Below are 16,193 nucleotides of genomic sequence, written 5' to 3'. Positions count from 1 at the left end.
AGCCAATCGTCATATCTGCTGATCACCCACTCTGTGATCCGCAGCAAAAATTTACTACGTCGGTGCATACAGCACCTACTTTTGAATACCAAGTATACCCAGTCGCCGGGTAAAGAAGAAAAGCACAGCCTCCTGCTTGCCCTTCCACCTGTTTGTTTCACCATGGGTGAAGTGAGAAAATTAAATAGTGTATGTCACACACGCGCAGTCATTGCAACCAACTAAATGGGTTGCGTCGTCGTGCCACCAGTGTCTCTTCCATCAGCATCCTGAGTCGTCTCTGTTTGCGAAGCACGCTCCTCCTCATCGTGGACCTGATTCGCTGTGACTATCACCAACGAGGAGTTCTCAGCAGTGGCATCATGAGTAGATGATTCCATGTCGACATGTCGAGGCTCGTCGGTGGTTTCAGCCATCTGTTCTTGCGCTTGGGGCTTCGAGGGCTCCGGCTGGTGTGATCTGGGTCCTGAGAGGTCACTGTCCACCTCGTCGGCTGTGTCCTCTGCGATTGGCGTGATGGTTGAGGGTCGGACGTATGCTGCAGACCTTGGCAAAGCTGCACTGAAAGGATCAGCCATCCGGCTAGCTCTGGCCTCTGACTCGGAGATAGTGAGTGAGCCTCGAGGAAAGTAAATTTGCGGAGGAACTCGCTGAACCTCAACGAGACTCTCCGAAGGGTTGGGAGGAAATGCGGCGCCATCAGAGCGTTGAGGCCCTGGAGTGATGCGAGAGCGGATATGTGCCTCAGCTGGAATCCAGGTTCGACCCTCTAAGGGTCCGGAGACGTCCACCACTTGGGCCGAGTCATGCGCGCTCGAGTTTCCTGCAGGATTGCCTGGCCGCTGTCTCGAGGTATCTGCGGTTTCTCTGCGGGTAGAATTGTCGTCTGTTGACCGCTCACGAATATCGTCTGGGGACCATGTCCTACCATTACTCTTTGGCGCTGGAATGACTGTGACTGGCAAAGCCGATGCGAGTACATTTCCTCGACTAGCAAGTCGCTCTCTTTGCGCAGTAGCAAATGCTCCAACTCGATCTCTTAAATTGAGGGTGCGGTCGATTGGTGACCGCCGCACGCCTGTCGCATTCTGAGCGTCGGCGACTTCCGCTGGAGGATCAGATCGCCGTCGCTTAAAGGGGTTCGGCATTGCCTGCCAAATGCTGCGTCCCTGAGGCTCTGGTGCTCTGGGAAGTACTGTTTCCAAAGCGAGTTCCTTGTCCGCATCAGAGGGAGAAGACCCAGAGTCGCCGGACACTTTGGAAGCATCAAGAGTGGTAGACTGTTCAGGGTGGGTCCGCAAATCAGCTTGTGGGTTTGGCGATGGACTCGTCAAGTTGTGGTATCGTACGGCATAGACCGTGCTCGCAGCGCTTCCTGTGTCACTCCTGCTGGGGGGCGTTATAACCTGTGGAGGAATAACGTATTGTGATACCCCAACGGCTTGACCAATTGCATCAGTTGCATCCGTACCAGTGGCGATGCCGTCTGCAGGAAGTCTCTTCCGCCTCCTTCGCAGCGGCAGCCGGGCACGAAGGCGCTGATACCGGGAGACCATGCCTTCCGCCATCCCCTTACGCCCACTGCCATCTTGATAAGGCCTCGAATCATCCCCGCGCCAGCTTGCGTCCTCCGAAGGTGTCATATTAAGCATCTCGTCGCCGTCAAAGATCTCCCGTCCAAGTATCCCATCCTTCCTTTCATCTCGCTCCAACGACTCGATTCGCTCGACCCATTCCCAAACAACGACACTTGCGGCTGCAGCACCCACCCACCGAATATATTCACCCCATCCTGCCAAATCCGGTTGCGATATGTCCAGAATGAAAAAGACGACCGGGATCACAACCGAGACCAGCGACAGAAGTGCCACCAAGCAGATATTTTTCATCTTCGGGTGCCAGAATGCGAATCGCCTTTTCGATAGACAGTAATACACTACACAAGAAGCGTAGATCAGCGAAATCGCCAGTTCGAACAAATAATTCAGGGCGGGAATAGCGTCTGAAAAGCTCCTCGGCCTGGTCCTTGGGTTGCCACTGACAAAAGAATCCAAAATACTGAAAATTGTGTCGAAGGATACCATGGCAAACCCGAGCCATTTGATGGTGACTTTTTCTTTATGCCGCGGAAACAGGCGTATCAGCGTCTGCACCTGTGCCAGCCACAGGAACGTGTCTGAGATGACTCGGATGATGCGAATTTCCAAACTATCCACCACATTGTCAACCAACAGGCTGGAGTCGATATATCCCTCGTTGTATTGCTCCTCTGCAACGTGGAATGTGTCTGCTGTGGCAATTGTCAGAGAAATTGCCACTGTGACGGCTGCAATCTTTTGTAGTAGTGGTCTCCGTCCGACGCCGACGATAGAGGACGATCCGTATGACCCTGTTATCATGCCACGCCGACCCAGAAAGCGGGCGCCGCCTGCTCCCGGACTTCCAACATAGAACGTCCTCGGGGTGATGAAAATGAGGATGACGAGAATATAGCTGATTACGGTCGCGGTGGCAAGGGCGAATATCTGGGGTGATATCGAGGCATAGAACGGGTTGGAGAAGCCAATAACTGACGAGTTGCCTGTGGTATCGGGGCTGATGATGGATTCGGGGTTTTCGCAGGGGAGCTTGAAGGTGACTTTAGCCGAGAGAGTAGTTGTTGTATCGTCATTGAAGATAAAGATGCCTGTCTTCTGCATCAGCGACTGGTCTCACATATATGCAGGACTCTGTAGTTATTACACACCTCCACTGGGTAGAATTAAAGGCGTGCACCAAGAATCAGTCACTGTCCGACTAGTGTGGGTGGTGCTCGACTGGCCCCATAGTTGGCGAGCACTGATGGAAGCATCAGTGGACATGCCGCGACTACCGTTGCAGTAGTTGTAAATCGCCAACAAACAACTCCGTTTCCAACATTGTCGATGCACCGAGACTCGGAGGGGGCTTGCAACGCTGCGGACGCGCCACGGGCTTTGGTCATGCGAGCATGACCAAGATGATGCAGTTGGATTCCAGTGCAATTTCGGAGAGGTTGACGGTGGTGTTCAAATAAGGTATTTGCAAATGATGTTCGAACATAGGCATACAAGCAGACATATCATGAGGGAGACCCAGGTGGGCAGAACTGTGATCAGCGGAAGCAGGTTGGCGAGGAATCATGCAAAGTTCGAAGATGGCGCAGCGGACAGTGGCGGGGCCGTCTTTGCTCTTTCCTCTTGTGCGCTCCGGGGGCCCTTGCACCTGACAAAGGCCCACAACAAGCTAATTTGAGGCTAAAAAGTTAGATCGAACGACCTTCTCGCTATACCTACTTTGACCAGCTGCCCGAGAAATGGGGAAAATAACTCGCTAGTTCTTCCTCGATCATCCAGAGCGAGAAGTGGTACAGTCTGACGAGAAATAGTAACGAGGAGGAATTCACCAGTGTCTTAAGGGTAACCTCATTGGGCATAATGGTATCCCTATCCTTATTAATACCATTAATTATCTTATCGCTATTTAGTGACTAGCTGGATTCTAGGAGGGTGTCTACTTCTGTCAAACTCTGCCGCTTTTCCTTTTCCAGAGGCTCGTTGTGAAGAGGCGCCAAGCTCATTCCCGTCTTCTACCAAGTTATTGCATCTCGTTGGGTAGAGTGGCAACCTTGCCTCCTGTGTAGTAAACTCCTTGATGCTGGGTAACCTCAACAGGTGCCATCCCTATGACCTCCCCACTTTTGAGCGCTTCCAGGTTGAGGCGGGGCCCGGTGTAGTTCTTCCGGCCGTCGACATACCACTGGACGACGGAAACGACCAATACAATTGCAAAGGCCGCAACACAGTAGTTCATGTTACTGCCTGTTACAGGTGTAAACGGGGGAAACATGAACAACACAGTTGTGATCAGGGTATAGGCAATTCCCACCTCGTTGCCGTCAGCATAAACCTCCCCAATGGTATCTCTGGACCCCAAGCGGTAAAACTTACCAAGTTGCAAATCCAGCCAACAGAGTTTGGCAGAATAAACCCTCGAGTTTCCGGAAGGGCCTTTCGGCCTTGCAGGCAGTTGATAGTGGGAGGAATGGCATAGGTAACCCCCAGCGCAACTACGGAGGCTGATATGATAGCATTATAGGCGCTTGACGAGCCGAGGAAAATCAATCCAAAGACTGTGACAAGAACGGCTGTGAGTATGAGGGCGTTCAGTGGAACGGCTAGCCCTTTGTGGACTTTGGCTAGATGCCGTGACGCTGGAAGACCTCCGTCTCGGGCGAATGCGTAAACCATTCGGCTGCTCGTGGTCATGATGGCGATTCCGGCAAACTTCGGAAAAGGAGAATAGGTTAGCGTAGGATACTTGACTCGGAATCCGTGGGCCCATGTGCTGAACCACTTACTAGCAAACAAATGAGTGGGAACATAAGCAAGCAAATGGCGCCTGCTTTGTTGCCTGTTGCATCATAGAATATCTGCAGCATTGGGCCGGCAGCGGAAGTAATCACTGTATCAAGGTCTTTCGAGACGAAGAGTAGGATCGAGAGGTAGATGAAGCCAGTTATGACACCAATTAGAACGCAACCCATCATGATTCGCGGTGCCTGAACAACAGCATCTCCGAGCTCTTCTACGCAGTGAGCTACGTTCTCATTAGCTTTGTATCCTTAAATTTTGGCCATAGACATTATTTAACATACCGACAGCATCATATGCAGTGAGGCCGAAGCTCCCCTGCAGAAGGCCCAGTAGCCAAGCAAGGCCATTCGGCCAGCCTGTCTCATTGATGAAGGTGCCGTAGACAAGGTGGCCGCTTTGATAATTTGGTGATGCGCACGCGAGAACAGTGATCGAAATCACAACCCAACCAAGAAGAGACCAGATTAATGCTGATTGAGTGATCAGTGGAAGGAGCCTTGTCATGAAAGCGTTGACCAGAAAGGCGACAATGTTGTACCCGAGATAGATGAGGAATTGATGCCAACGCTGAGGTTCAAAAGACGGGTCCATCAGCGAGATAATGCCCAGGATAAGGGAGCTCCCAAGAAGACCTGCGGCAGCGGACAAGGCGACCCAGCCGGCGGTGTTAATCCAGCCAGTAATCCAGGAAAGGAGCGGCACCCATCGTTTCCAACTTATCACAGCGACCCAATGGTATTGACCTCCGGCGGTCGGATAAGCGGACACGAACTCACTCAAGGACGCCGCCAGACACAAGTTGCAAATGCCAGCGACCACCAGACCCCAAATAACGGCGGAAGGACCGCCACTGGGAAGTGCCAATGACATGCTTGCGCCTAGAGCTGTCCATGAGTTCAAGATAGAAAAAGCAAGTCCCAAGCCCGACAAGAATGAGAAGCTTCGATGCAGCTCTTGCTTCACACCTAATCTTTCGAGCGTTGCATCGTCATTCTGGACGGCAATCGTGTGCTGCTGGGATTTCGTTCCTGATTTGACGCTCAATCGTCTCGTAGCCATTGCACCTTGGTTTGTTTGGCAACCACGCAGCTGAATTCGGTGACACAACGTCGGTGAAAACCAGAAACTGGCCGAGAAGGCATCGAGAGATATAATGAGAAGCAGCTTGCACCCGCCACCCGACTATTTTGGCGCGATTGAATAATAGAAATTGAATCCATGGGTCTGGATTGCATGATCAGGAGCTGGAGGGTCTCATGAACATGAGAATTGGCTTTAAGTTTTCTGGTCTCGTATAGACGCAATATAGACCAATGCTGTCGCCATTTGCCGAGCAAAGAAAGAATCCTTAGTTCAAGGCCAGCGGACGCACCAAGCAACCAGACTTCGTCAATAGAGATTACACTCCAACAGTTGCCATTGGCTTTCAGCCTGCTAGCTTTATCCTGTCGGACAGCTGGGGTGGACTGCCATGTGGCAGTCAAAGAGTTCGAATCTCGCAGCGTCTCTTCTCCCTGTGTTGGTTTCGAGCCATTTAGGTCAAGTAACGGTCGAAGTTGTCTTTTGCGGACCTAATTTTGCTGTCGGAATATTTTCCGCGGGTGTTGTCGCGCCGCTAACGCTCTCCCATAATTGTCAAAGAACGCGGTAATCTATGTCTACCAAATCCGACCACCAGTCAAGGATTCTAAGTCAAGTAAAAAAATACTGCATCAGTCGGTATACTATCTGTGGTCTGCCAATCCTGCTAATGAAGCATGAAGACTTAAGTGGGAGATGCTTGTGAGTGGGTGATTTAGCGTTCTACTCGCTCCGCTAGAAGTTTCAAGTCCGGACGGTCCAGACTACTCGTCGGTTCGGAGATACACATCTCACCTCCTCGCTACCATCTCGGTCGTAGGGGCACGGCGCCTCTACATTTCGGGGCTATACGCACCCAATAATGCAACCTTGAATCCTCTTGAGTCAGCCTAGGCACTGGTAAAAAACGACGGAAGACAGGACGACAGCCCTTAAAAAATGTCCCTTCCTCCTACAGAGATGAAATTTATTGTCAAAGGCAATCGACTTGGGTCGTGCCAACATGGCAATATTCCAAGATGAAGACGTCGAGGCAATCAAACTGCTCGAACAGCCATGGGCATCGGAGAAAGTGCTTGAAGTAAGGACCGGTAGGGTAAGACCTGTCTTCGGCATCCAGGTGCAGTCTGCTATTTTCAAGAACGTCCGACCAGGTCCTGTTACGGTCAATAAGTTGGGATGTGAGGGTGATCAACACGCCTTCGAGCTCCATGGCGGCCCGGAAATGGCCCTGCTGCAATACAGCACGCTCCATTATCGTCGATGGGAAGAAGAGCTCCCTGAGAGCGCACATCTGTTTATCCCCGGCGGGTTTGGGGAAAATCTCGTCGCAAAGTATGCCAATGAACGAAATCTCTGTATCGGCGATGTCATCCAGATTGGCACCGTTGTTGCGCAGGTCTCGCTGCCGCGTCAACCATGCTTCAAGTTGAACCACCGATTCCAGATCAAGGATATGTCCAAGCGCTCCCAGGACCTCTTTCGGACCGGATGGATGTATCGAATTCTCGAAGAAGGCACAGTGCAGGCTGGAGATGACATGGTACTTCTCCGACGACCGCATCCCGAATGGACCATTGCCAAAGTTCAATACTACCTCTATCACGATATGCGGAACGAGAGGGCCATGAAGCAATTGATTGAAATCGAGGAGCTAGGAGCAGAGATCCGTACCATCTTCGAGAATCGCCTCAAGAAGCAGTATGAGAACCAGGAGGGACGGCTCACGGGCGGTGATAGCATGGCAATGGACATCTGGTCTAGCTACAGGCTTGTCAAGAAACAAAAGGAGACCCCGCGGATTGTTTCCTTGACACTGGAGCGCACCGATCCCCTATCGGAGACCCAGGAGGTCAAGCCAGGGTCGCATGTGCGAGTGAAGCTGGGCCACCAAAAGCTGGTTAGGGCGTATTCCGTCGTTGCAGGCGACACGAATAGTTTCGAGGTCGCCGTCGCCCTCAGCGAGACTAGCCGTGGAGGATCACGCTTTGTGCACCAGGACCTGAACCTGGGCGATACGTTATGGTTCGGGAAGATCACACCGAGCTTGCCACTTTCCAGTGACGCCGGTGAGCATGTCTTCGTCGCCGGCGGCATTGGCCTAACCGCATTCATTGCCTCCGCAAACCGCTGCCAACGCGACAAATTGCCCTACCATCTACACTATCTCGTTCGAAGCTCGTGCGACCTAGCTCTAAAGAGATATCTCAAATCATTTGGATCCAACATTACCATCTACGACAAGTCCGCCGGAAAGGTGTTCAACGCCGCCACGGTGGTGGGAAAGGCGAAGAGCCACACGCATATCTACTGCTGCGGCTCGGATCGACTCCAAAACGCCATTACGGAAGCGGCGCATTCGATGGGTGTCTGTTCCAGTCATCTTCACTTCGAATCCTTCGAGATTGCGACTTCGGGGGATCCATTCATGGCCGAACTGGCTGATTCGGGGAAGACGTTGTCTGTAGACGGAGAGAAAACTCTGCTCGATGCTCTGCGAGAGGCGGGATTGGATATTTCGTCCTCCTGTGAGGCCGGCAATTGTGGCACTTGTCGCGTCGGTGTCAGAAGTGGCAAAGTTGAGCACCGAGGGACCGGGTTGATGGACAATGAAAAGAGTTCAGCTATGCTAAGTTGTGTGTCTCGAGGCATTGGCACCATTGTGCTCGATCTCTAGTGAAAGAAGAGAGGAGAAATCCTCAGGACCCTGCCTGTATATAGTGTTTTGAGGTATAGACTGCCATTGATTAAACGAGTGTTTCTTCAAAGAATCAAGACTAGCCGGCGCAAAGCTGGATCCAGACCGAGATCCTAGACAAGATCTTAGGGCGGACATGGGAAACTTGAACAAGTCATTGATAGACACATACACAAGGCTCCAGCTCCCTCATGAGAACCGCTTCGTGACCCACCCCTTGATGACTTTGGCCACCTCTCCAGGCTGTTCCATCGCACACCAATGACCAGATTCGATCTCGGTCATTTCAAAGTCTGGCAAATATCCCCCCTCTCTCGAGATGTGAATCAGATCAGTCCGGCCTACGGTGTCTCCCGTGCATCCGATGAAGAAGAAAGGCACGTTGACGACATGGTTCTCCTTGGGAATACTTTTGTCGTCATCTCCCTGGACATTGAGCACGTACGCCTTATACCAATTCGTTGGGGCCAGGAAGCCATCCTTGGTAAAGCGCTGCATGAAATCGTCCTTCCACTTGGGCTCTGTTGCATATGGCTTCAACGCGACCCGCTCGTTGCCTGACATGTAATTTGTCATCGCGTCTTCGCCGGCGAACATTTTCTTCATCCAGTCGGGATCGGCGCCATGCAACACTTCCCAGAATCTTTCGAGATTGCTGTTGATGATTTTGTAGCCGTCGGGAGAGGTGAAGAAATACCAGTACTGGTAAAGAGGATATCCAAAGCGCTCCTTGGTGATGGCATTAAAACCGTCAAGGTCGAATTTCTCAGCCAACGGAGGTCGGTAAGAGATATTACACAAGATCACCCCAGACACAAGTTGCGGACAGCGATTGTAGAACCTCTGGGCCAGTATAGCTCCCCAATCGTGACCAATAACGATGACCTTCTTGATGTCCTCGGCCTCCAGAATTTCGGCAAGGTCAGCGCACTGGCCAGACCATTTGTACATAGAGACATCACTAGGTTTGGAAGTACCCGCATAGCCCAAACAGTCTGGAACGATCACCCTGAATGGCAGGTCTGAGAGCTGATCAATGACTTCCGACCACATCAGAGCGCTATCGGGGAAGCCATGGATGAAGAACAAGGCTGGCTTGGAGGAATCACCTTGGCTCTCAGGCGAGACATAGTATGTGTAAGTGAGTGATCTTTTAGTTTCGATTGTCTTCTTCTCAAGGGCAGCCATAGCTAGCAGGTGTGCAAAGAGTCTGCTTCGAATCTGTGAGTAGTTGAAGTGCTTTATCAGGGATGGTAAAAGGAAGAGTCACTCGGTATAGCTCGATGAATGAAAGTCGGACTCTGAACAGACGTAATAGGCCTCACTTCTTTGTCTGCCCTGCTCCCGAATGTCAGCTGAAAACTTGCTGAGGGATAAGCGGCATTGTCATGGAGGGACAACTATGGAGCAAACGGGCTCAGGCAAAGATGTGCTGGTACATCAGCACCTCATTTGACAATTTGTGATCAGGCCTGATGATGCCGAGTATCCCGTCCTGAAATAGTGCGGATCATGGTGCACTCAGCATCTTGCCTCATTCCGTTTCAGCACCAATTGTGCACTCAGTGTAGTCCCCAGATACCAGTAGTAGAAGGAGGAGAGAAGCTGAAGCCTAATTATAATGTCTTTGCTGTCTTGATGAGTATAGACTGCAGAACTACACATTGAAATCTTGGAAAGCCTGGAATCAATCCCCAAAGTGCCAAGTCCAAAGCTCCACACCAAACCTGGCACACTGACCGAGTCTTCGCGTGTGTCCTAGACCCAATTGTGCCCTTAGCTGCGACACAGCAACTCTCGGAGACAAATTTCAATGCCTTCAACGTCTTTTCCTATCCGACCGACTGACAGCGAGTCATGCACGCGCTGCGAGCAGACCAAAGTCGGCCTGTTGATTGGGTGAATTACTACTGTGACGCGCAATATGAGTGTCTGGAAGCCTGAAGAACTGCCATGAACGGATACACACATGGCGACATCGATCCCTCCGAAAAAGATAAACCTACCCCCTTCCCCAAGATCGAGGACGAGGTTAATCACAGCGGACAAGAGCGAGACTTTCGAGAGACCAACAAGCTTAAGAAGCGCAATGATGGGGCGCCAGGTCACAAGAGATCCGTCTCCGGAAACCTCCTCTCACGTCTGAGCTTCCTCCGTACAAACAGCGACCAGGACAAGACGGATAGTGCTGATCGAGATGGACCAGATCTTTCCCTCCGGGGGCGAGGTGTCATGGCAGAAGCACAAGCCCAGAGCAAAAGGAAGAGAAAGGGATCACTAAGAAAAACGGTGTTGGGAAAAGGGAGGGACAGAAAGACCTCCGATGTCAAAAAGTCACCTCTCTCTGGTGCAAACTCCCCTTTGGGGCAGCCTGCAGATGAAGAGCTAGAAGCGCCGCCCACCCCTCGTGCCAGACAGGAGCTATCAAAGTCAAGCCCGGTGTCGCCGGAGTCTCCCCCATCATGGCCATTTCGCACATTATCACGGGTTTCGATACCCTCAATCCGCAGCAGTATCGCTTCTGTTGACCCGGCCTCTTCTGCCGCGTCAATTATCAGTCCCAACTTGGCTCCTACTGATGCCTCAACAGACGACGAAGACCTCGTATTGCCAAGTATTCCTGCTCTGCGCAAGCCCTCATCGACGTCCTCGTTTGGGACCGACTCTTATTTCCCCATTCAAGATCCTATGCGTCGAATGTTTGGCTCACGCACTCGCTCGCCGCTTGCCACACAACCGCAGTCTATCGCTGGGACGCCCCCCGATGAAGATTTCTGGGATTACTCCGAGACGGCATTTTGGGGTTACGTGATATTGTTCGTGACGTGGATTGTATTCGTTGTGGGTATGGGGTCGTGCTTCGGGGTGTGGTCTTGGGCCTGGGATGTGGGCGAAACACCATACGCGCCGCCGGAGTTGGAGGATGACCCTACTCTACCTATCGTTGGGTACTACCCTGCACTGATGGTCTTGACGTGTATCATGGCTTGGGTCTGGGTGGTAGTAGCTTGGGTCGGCATGAAATATTTCAGACATGCCGATTTCAGAGGGGACGACGGATAATGCCCCGAAACAATGAGGGAAGGGACGAATATGAGATTGACTATCAGAGTCACCATGGTCGAACAATCTGTAAATGGTGTCAACTCCCAAAGCACCTTGCTCGCTCCCACCGCTTGTCCCCCAATCGTAATCATTCTGCGCCTTGATCCCACTTTTTGTCCAAGAACCCTGAGTGTTTTTCACTTCCACAATACATTCCTGCGCCTAAAGAGCACATCTTCACTTCTTTATCAAGTGAGGTTGGGCTTGTAAATCGTGATGCCTAAACCGATAGTTGATCCATCTGCCCATTGGTTTCGCTACATTTTTGGAGCTGCAATTTCGCCATCTTTTCGCGGAATACATCCAGATCTTCTTTCGCGATATATTCTCCAGTGGCATTTTCGACCCCAGAGCCCGCAACTGGGGTTGCAGCCATCGGAGTGGGTGTTGCAGTTCCGCCCCCAGGTGCTTTTGACACTAGACCTTTGGACCTAGCAAAACCTGTCGAGCGCTCTGTCGAAGGATCTGGGTCATAGTATTCATCTTTGATGGGCCGTACATACACCGTCTGTTTACAGATTGTAACAATCGTGTTCGTGGGGACGGATAGCCAGTTGTGTCTCTCGAAGGTGAGGGGCTCGCTGGCGACGAGGACCACATCGGAAGCTTTGTCTCTCCTCTCCATCTTGAATTGCCCTTTGATCTTTCCTTCGACCCAAGCAGTTCCAGACGAGTAGTACAGACTTGCAGCGGCGTCGGTTTTGCTGCTGACATATCTAGTGACAATGACAGAGTGGCCGTCTGTAACGGCAAAATTGAGCAGGCTTCTAGTCTCCACATCTGAGACTTTGTATTCGGGAGGAACGGCCTTGACGAACGTATTGATTTGGGCAATGGTTTTCTTCATGGCCCGTCGCAGAGTCTTGGTATCGAAACCACCCTTGGGCTCGGAGCTTGGATCGACTCCCTCACGCTCCAAGGTATCGAGGAATAACGCAAACGCCCATTCCGAATCAGTGCCACCTTTCACACCAAGGAACCATTTGTCCGAAAGACTGTCAGCTAATGGGCGTTTCACGTACTTCCAGGCCCCGATATTACCGTTGTGCATCCACATCAACGTGTTGTGCTGGAAAGGGTGGCAATTGTTTTCGGCCAACGACCCCTCGGTGGTGGCCCTGACATGAGCAAAGATCAGCCTCGAGGCTGTCTTCGGCGCAAGACGTTCGAGATTCACGCAGTTCCATGCCGGTAAAGTCGATGTAAAGATACATGGATCTGGACCCAACTCTGGCTCCGTATACCACCCAACCCCAAAGCCATCCCCATTGACCGGGCGACGGCTATCCAGGCGGAGGCGACTGTCATAAGATTGCGTGAGAATGCTGTGCGATGGTTCAGTGATCAACTTGGAAAGTATGATCGGCTCAGAGCCCTTGTACACCTGGAACCCTGTGAGTAGGAATGTAAGCATAGACAAGGGTCATATGCGTACAAGAAATCTGCACATCTTCAAACAGGTAAAATTTGAAAATTAACCCAATTTTGGTGTGAGGTTGGTTGTTGAGTCATATACTCGACCAGGCGCATTATATTTCTCTGCACGGAGGCAAAAGGTATCAGCAGTCCAAGCATCAAATGACCCCGATCCAACAAACGCCAGGACCCCGGTGTATATGGAAAGGAGACAGGCAGAAGCAGAGATATTGCTGTTTTTCAATAGGACATGGTGACACATGCGGGTTTGATGTTGGTTGTCCCAAACTTCACCGCCAGGTGCCGCCATGCTTGGTGCAGGGGGCAAGAGATCACGAAATTGTGGCGACTCATATGTGGCTGGGCGGCCATAAGTGTGGCTGCGATTTTGTACCGAGACTACGGAGTAGGCAGCACCCAGGGCGAGCCACAGAGTGCATCTTTTCCCACGTCATTCGGCATTCTCGTGTTTTGTTGCCCCAACGTACTACCTAGTACCTAACGAGTAGTATCATGTATCAGTTGACACCACTTCCACAACTTTTTCTTTAATTCAACTTTCATCAACCTTCATGTTCGACCTGACCTGGGATGAGCGGTAGACTCCTCTCTGCGAGGGTCGCGCCTCTATTGCGCCAGCGAGGCGTCTCTGCACGCCTCCTTCACCACAGTTATGCTGCCACAAGACCTGGGGCCTTGTTGAGGCCAAATGCCCGTCTCCCTCTGCGAGCATGGCCGATCGGGTCCAGTTCAATACACAATGTCCCCGCCGTCCGATCCATCTCTTTTGCTAGGATTCTTCCAAAGCTCGCCCTGAAAATGGCTCGCATCCCTGCTATGTTTGGAGCGAGCATCCTTGCCGGCCTAGCTTACATCCAATATCAAGCCGCCCAGGCCGGAACCTATACCTTGAACGTCCTGAAAAAAGCCGGAGAAGCGGTCTCGGAGACGTCCTCAAATATGTTCGAGGGTGCCAAGGGGATTGTCGATCAAATAGGAGTCGGTTGGGAGCGCACAAAAGAAGAGGCACATCTACCGGAATGGCTCCAGCAATTTTTTGAAAAGGGGGAGGAGTCTGGCAACAGCGAGTCTGAATCACAGCCGCCCAAGCCGAGCAAGGCCGCCGCCGGAGCTGCTGCTGCTTCGGCTGCCGCAATAGTACTGGAACAATCGAGTGAGGATGACGAGCGAGCCGCTGCGGAAATGGCACGAGATGATCAAATGATGGTTCTGACGAGAAAGATGATTGAGATCCGAAGCATTCTCAATACGATCGGCCAGGGAGGCGCATTGACGCTACCATCTATTGTGGTTATCGGTTCACAATCATCCGGGAAAAGCTCGGTGCTCGAGGCGATCGTCGGGCATGAATTCCTACCAAAAGGCTCTAATATGGTCACCAGGCGCCCGATCGAACTCACGCTGGTAAACACACCGGATGCAAAAGCAGAGTATGGCGAGTTCCCCACTCTCGGAATGGGCAGAATCACGGATTTTACGCAAATACAAAAGATTCTCACCGACCTCAATCTCGCTGTTCCCCCGGAGCAGTGTGTTACGGACGACCCTATTCAGTTGTCAATCTACTCTCCTAACGTTCCAGACCTATCCCTGATTGATCTGCCGGGTTATATCCAAGTATCGGGCAAAGACCAGCCTTCCGAGCTGAAGCAGAAGATCTCCGACTTATGCGATAAATACATCCAGCCGCCCAATGTTATCCTAGCCATCTCCGCCGCGGACGTGGACTTGGCTAATTCAACTGCCCTAAGGGCAAGTCGGAGAGTTGACCCTCGGGGTGAGAGAACGATCGGCGTTATCACGAAAATGGATCTGGTTGACCCTCACCGAGGCGCTGAAATTTTGTCGGATCGAAAATATCCTCTGAGGCTAGGTTATGTTGGCGTGGTATGTAAGATACCACAGTCAGCGGGACTTTTCTCTAGATCGGGCGCCAATGTGACAAATGCCATCATCAAAAATGAACATGCATACTTCTCATCACATCCGTTACAGTTTGGTCCACAATCAGAACTCGCTGTGGGTACTACCACGTTACGGCACAAGCTCATGCACGTTCTTGAGCAAACAATGGCGGCGAGCCTTGCTGGCACGAGAGATGCTATCGTACAAGAGCTGGAAGAGGCAACCTATGAGTTCAAAGTACAATATAACGATAGGCCGCTCAGTGCTGAGTCGTACTTGGCCGAAAGCTTGGACAGCTTCAAGCATTCATTCAAGGAATTTAGCGAGCATTTTGGCAGGCCTCAAGTTAGAGCCTTGTTGAAAGATGTTCTTGACCAGAAGGTGATGGATGTGCTGGCCAAAAGATACTGGAACAAGCCCGTGGAGGATCTATCCCCGGTTCAGCCCGAAGCAGATCCATTATCCGAACTGCCCAAGGCTGATCCGCATTCGTTATATTGGCAGCGCAAACTGGACGCTTCGACATCGGAGCTTACCAAACTTGGCGTTGGGAGACTGGCAACTACTGTGGTGGCTGCGGAACTACAAAGCCATGTCGACAAGTTGATCGCCGCCTCAACGTTTGCTTCACATCCATACGCTCAACGTTCCATTGTTGATGCATCATCCAGCATATTGAATGATCGATTCTACAGTACAAGCGATCAGGTCGAAAATTGTATCAAGCCATTCAAATTTGAGATCGAAGTCGAGCCGAATGAGTGGAATAAAGGACGAGAAAACGTGGGTCACGTTCTGAAGAACGAACTTAAAGCTTGTGAAGCTGCGCAAAGACAATTGGAAGACAACATTGGCAAAAGAAAACTTAAAGATGTGATGGGATTCATCGACCGAGTGAGGAAGGGAGACATCGTCCTCGAGGGCGATGGAGCCGGTGGCGCTGGTGGGTTTTCAGCAGCTCTCCTTCAAAAGGGTATGTCAACATCTTCAACCGTCACAGGTATGTCAGGCTAATTATTCTACAAAGGTCGCGAAGCCGTCTTCCTCCGTGACCGTGCCGATATCCTCAAGATGCGCCTAATGGCGGTCAAGTCCAAGCAATGTGCCAATCTCAAAAACAAATACTATTGCCCCGAGATCTTCCTGGACGTCGTCGCCGACAAGCTGACGTCTACAGCGGTGCTCTTCCTCAATGTTGAACTCCTTTCCGAATTCTACTACAATTTCCCCCGCGAGTTAGATCTGAGGCTTGGCCGTCATCTGGAACCCAACGAGATCGAACAATTTGCAAGAGAAGACCCCAAGATCAGAAGACATCTCGATGTCATCAAGCGGAAGGAGATGTTGGAGTTGGTGTTAGAGAAGATCGAGAGTCTGAGGCAGCTAGAGGGTCGGACGAAGACGCAGCAGGCGAAGGCGTCACAGACCAAGGAGAGAGGGCGGTGGAGCCTGTTTTGATGAACAAACTTGTTGATGATACCACCATTTGTAGCGTGTGTTCCTCCGGAGTTGTGTGTGGATAGAAATGACATGTGGACATGCCTCTCTCGCCATGGTTCGTATGTTCCTGCACT

At 51.5% G+C, this 16,193-nt stretch overlaps 7 protein-coding genes across 7 annotated transcripts; 3 read left to right on the top strand and 4 right to left on the bottom strand.

The window, feature by feature from the left end:
* Window positions 1-221: 221 nt before the first annotated feature.
* Window positions 222-2,699, bottom strand: AYO21_01428 (hypothetical protein; the record flags this gene model as incomplete). Its single annotated transcript, XM_022651411.1, has 1 exon — window positions 222-2,699. One exon carries the CDS (start codon window positions 2,697-2,699, stop codon window positions 222-224), a length of 2,478 nt encoding a protein of 825 aa, XP_022516384.1.
* Window positions 2,700-3,615: 916 nt separating this feature from the next.
* On the bottom strand, window positions 3,616-5,453 carry AYO21_01427 (hypothetical protein; the record flags this gene model as incomplete). Its single annotated transcript, XM_022651410.1, has 4 exons — window positions 3,616-3,906; window positions 3,969-4,304; window positions 4,379-4,617; window positions 4,676-5,453. The coding sequence occupies 4 exons, from the start codon at window positions 5,451-5,453 to the stop codon at window positions 3,616-3,618; spliced, it is 1,644 nt and encodes a 547-aa protein (XP_022516383.1).
* Window positions 5,454-6,477: 1,024 nt separating this feature from the next.
* On the top strand, window positions 6,478-8,151 carry AYO21_01426 (hypothetical protein; the record flags this gene model as incomplete). The annotated part of the gene is made up of 1 exon (XM_022651409.1): window positions 6,478-8,151. One exon carries the CDS (start codon window positions 6,478-6,480, stop codon window positions 8,149-8,151), a length of 1,674 nt encoding a protein of 557 aa, XP_022516382.1.
* A 210-nt stretch (window positions 8,152-8,361) lies between these two features.
* On the bottom strand, window positions 8,362-9,360 carry AYO21_01425 (hypothetical protein; the record flags this gene model as incomplete). The annotated part of the gene is made up of 1 exon (XM_022651408.1): window positions 8,362-9,360. The coding sequence occupies one exon, from the start codon at window positions 9,358-9,360 to the stop codon at window positions 8,362-8,364; it is 999 nt and encodes a 332-aa protein (XP_022516381.1).
* A 765-nt stretch (window positions 9,361-10,125) lies between these two features.
* Window positions 10,126-11,235, top strand: AYO21_01424 (hypothetical protein; the record flags this gene model as incomplete). The annotated part of the gene is made up of 1 exon (XM_022651407.1): window positions 10,126-11,235. The coding sequence occupies one exon, from the start codon at window positions 10,126-10,128 to the stop codon at window positions 11,233-11,235; it is 1,110 nt and encodes a 369-aa protein (XP_022516380.1).
* Window positions 11,236-11,497: 262 nt separating this feature from the next.
* Window positions 11,498-12,691, bottom strand: AYO21_01423 (hypothetical protein; the record flags this gene model as incomplete). The annotated part of the gene is made up of 1 exon (XM_022651406.1): window positions 11,498-12,691. One exon carries the CDS (start codon window positions 12,689-12,691, stop codon window positions 11,498-11,500), a length of 1,194 nt encoding a protein of 397 aa, XP_022516379.1.
* An 821-nt stretch (window positions 12,692-13,512) lies between these two features.
* On the top strand, window positions 13,513-16,077 carry AYO21_01422 (hypothetical protein; the record flags this gene model as incomplete). The annotated part of the gene is made up of 2 exons (XM_022651405.1): window positions 13,513-15,592; window positions 15,647-16,077. 2 exons carry the CDS (start codon window positions 13,513-13,515, stop codon window positions 16,075-16,077), a joined length of 2,511 nt encoding a protein of 836 aa, XP_022516378.1.
* Window positions 16,078-16,193: the final 116 nt, after the last annotated feature.

This window comes from Fonsecaea monophora (assembly GCF_001642475.1).
Source record: "Fonsecaea monophora strain CBS 269.37 chromosome Unknown Scaff5, whole genome shotgun sequence".
NCBI classification, from domain to species: domain Eukaryota; kingdom Fungi; phylum Ascomycota; class Eurotiomycetes; order Chaetothyriales; family Herpotrichiellaceae; genus Fonsecaea; species Fonsecaea monophora.
The sequence above is the reverse complement of the archived record's forward strand: the minus strand, read 5'-3'. Positions and strand labels throughout refer to the sequence as shown.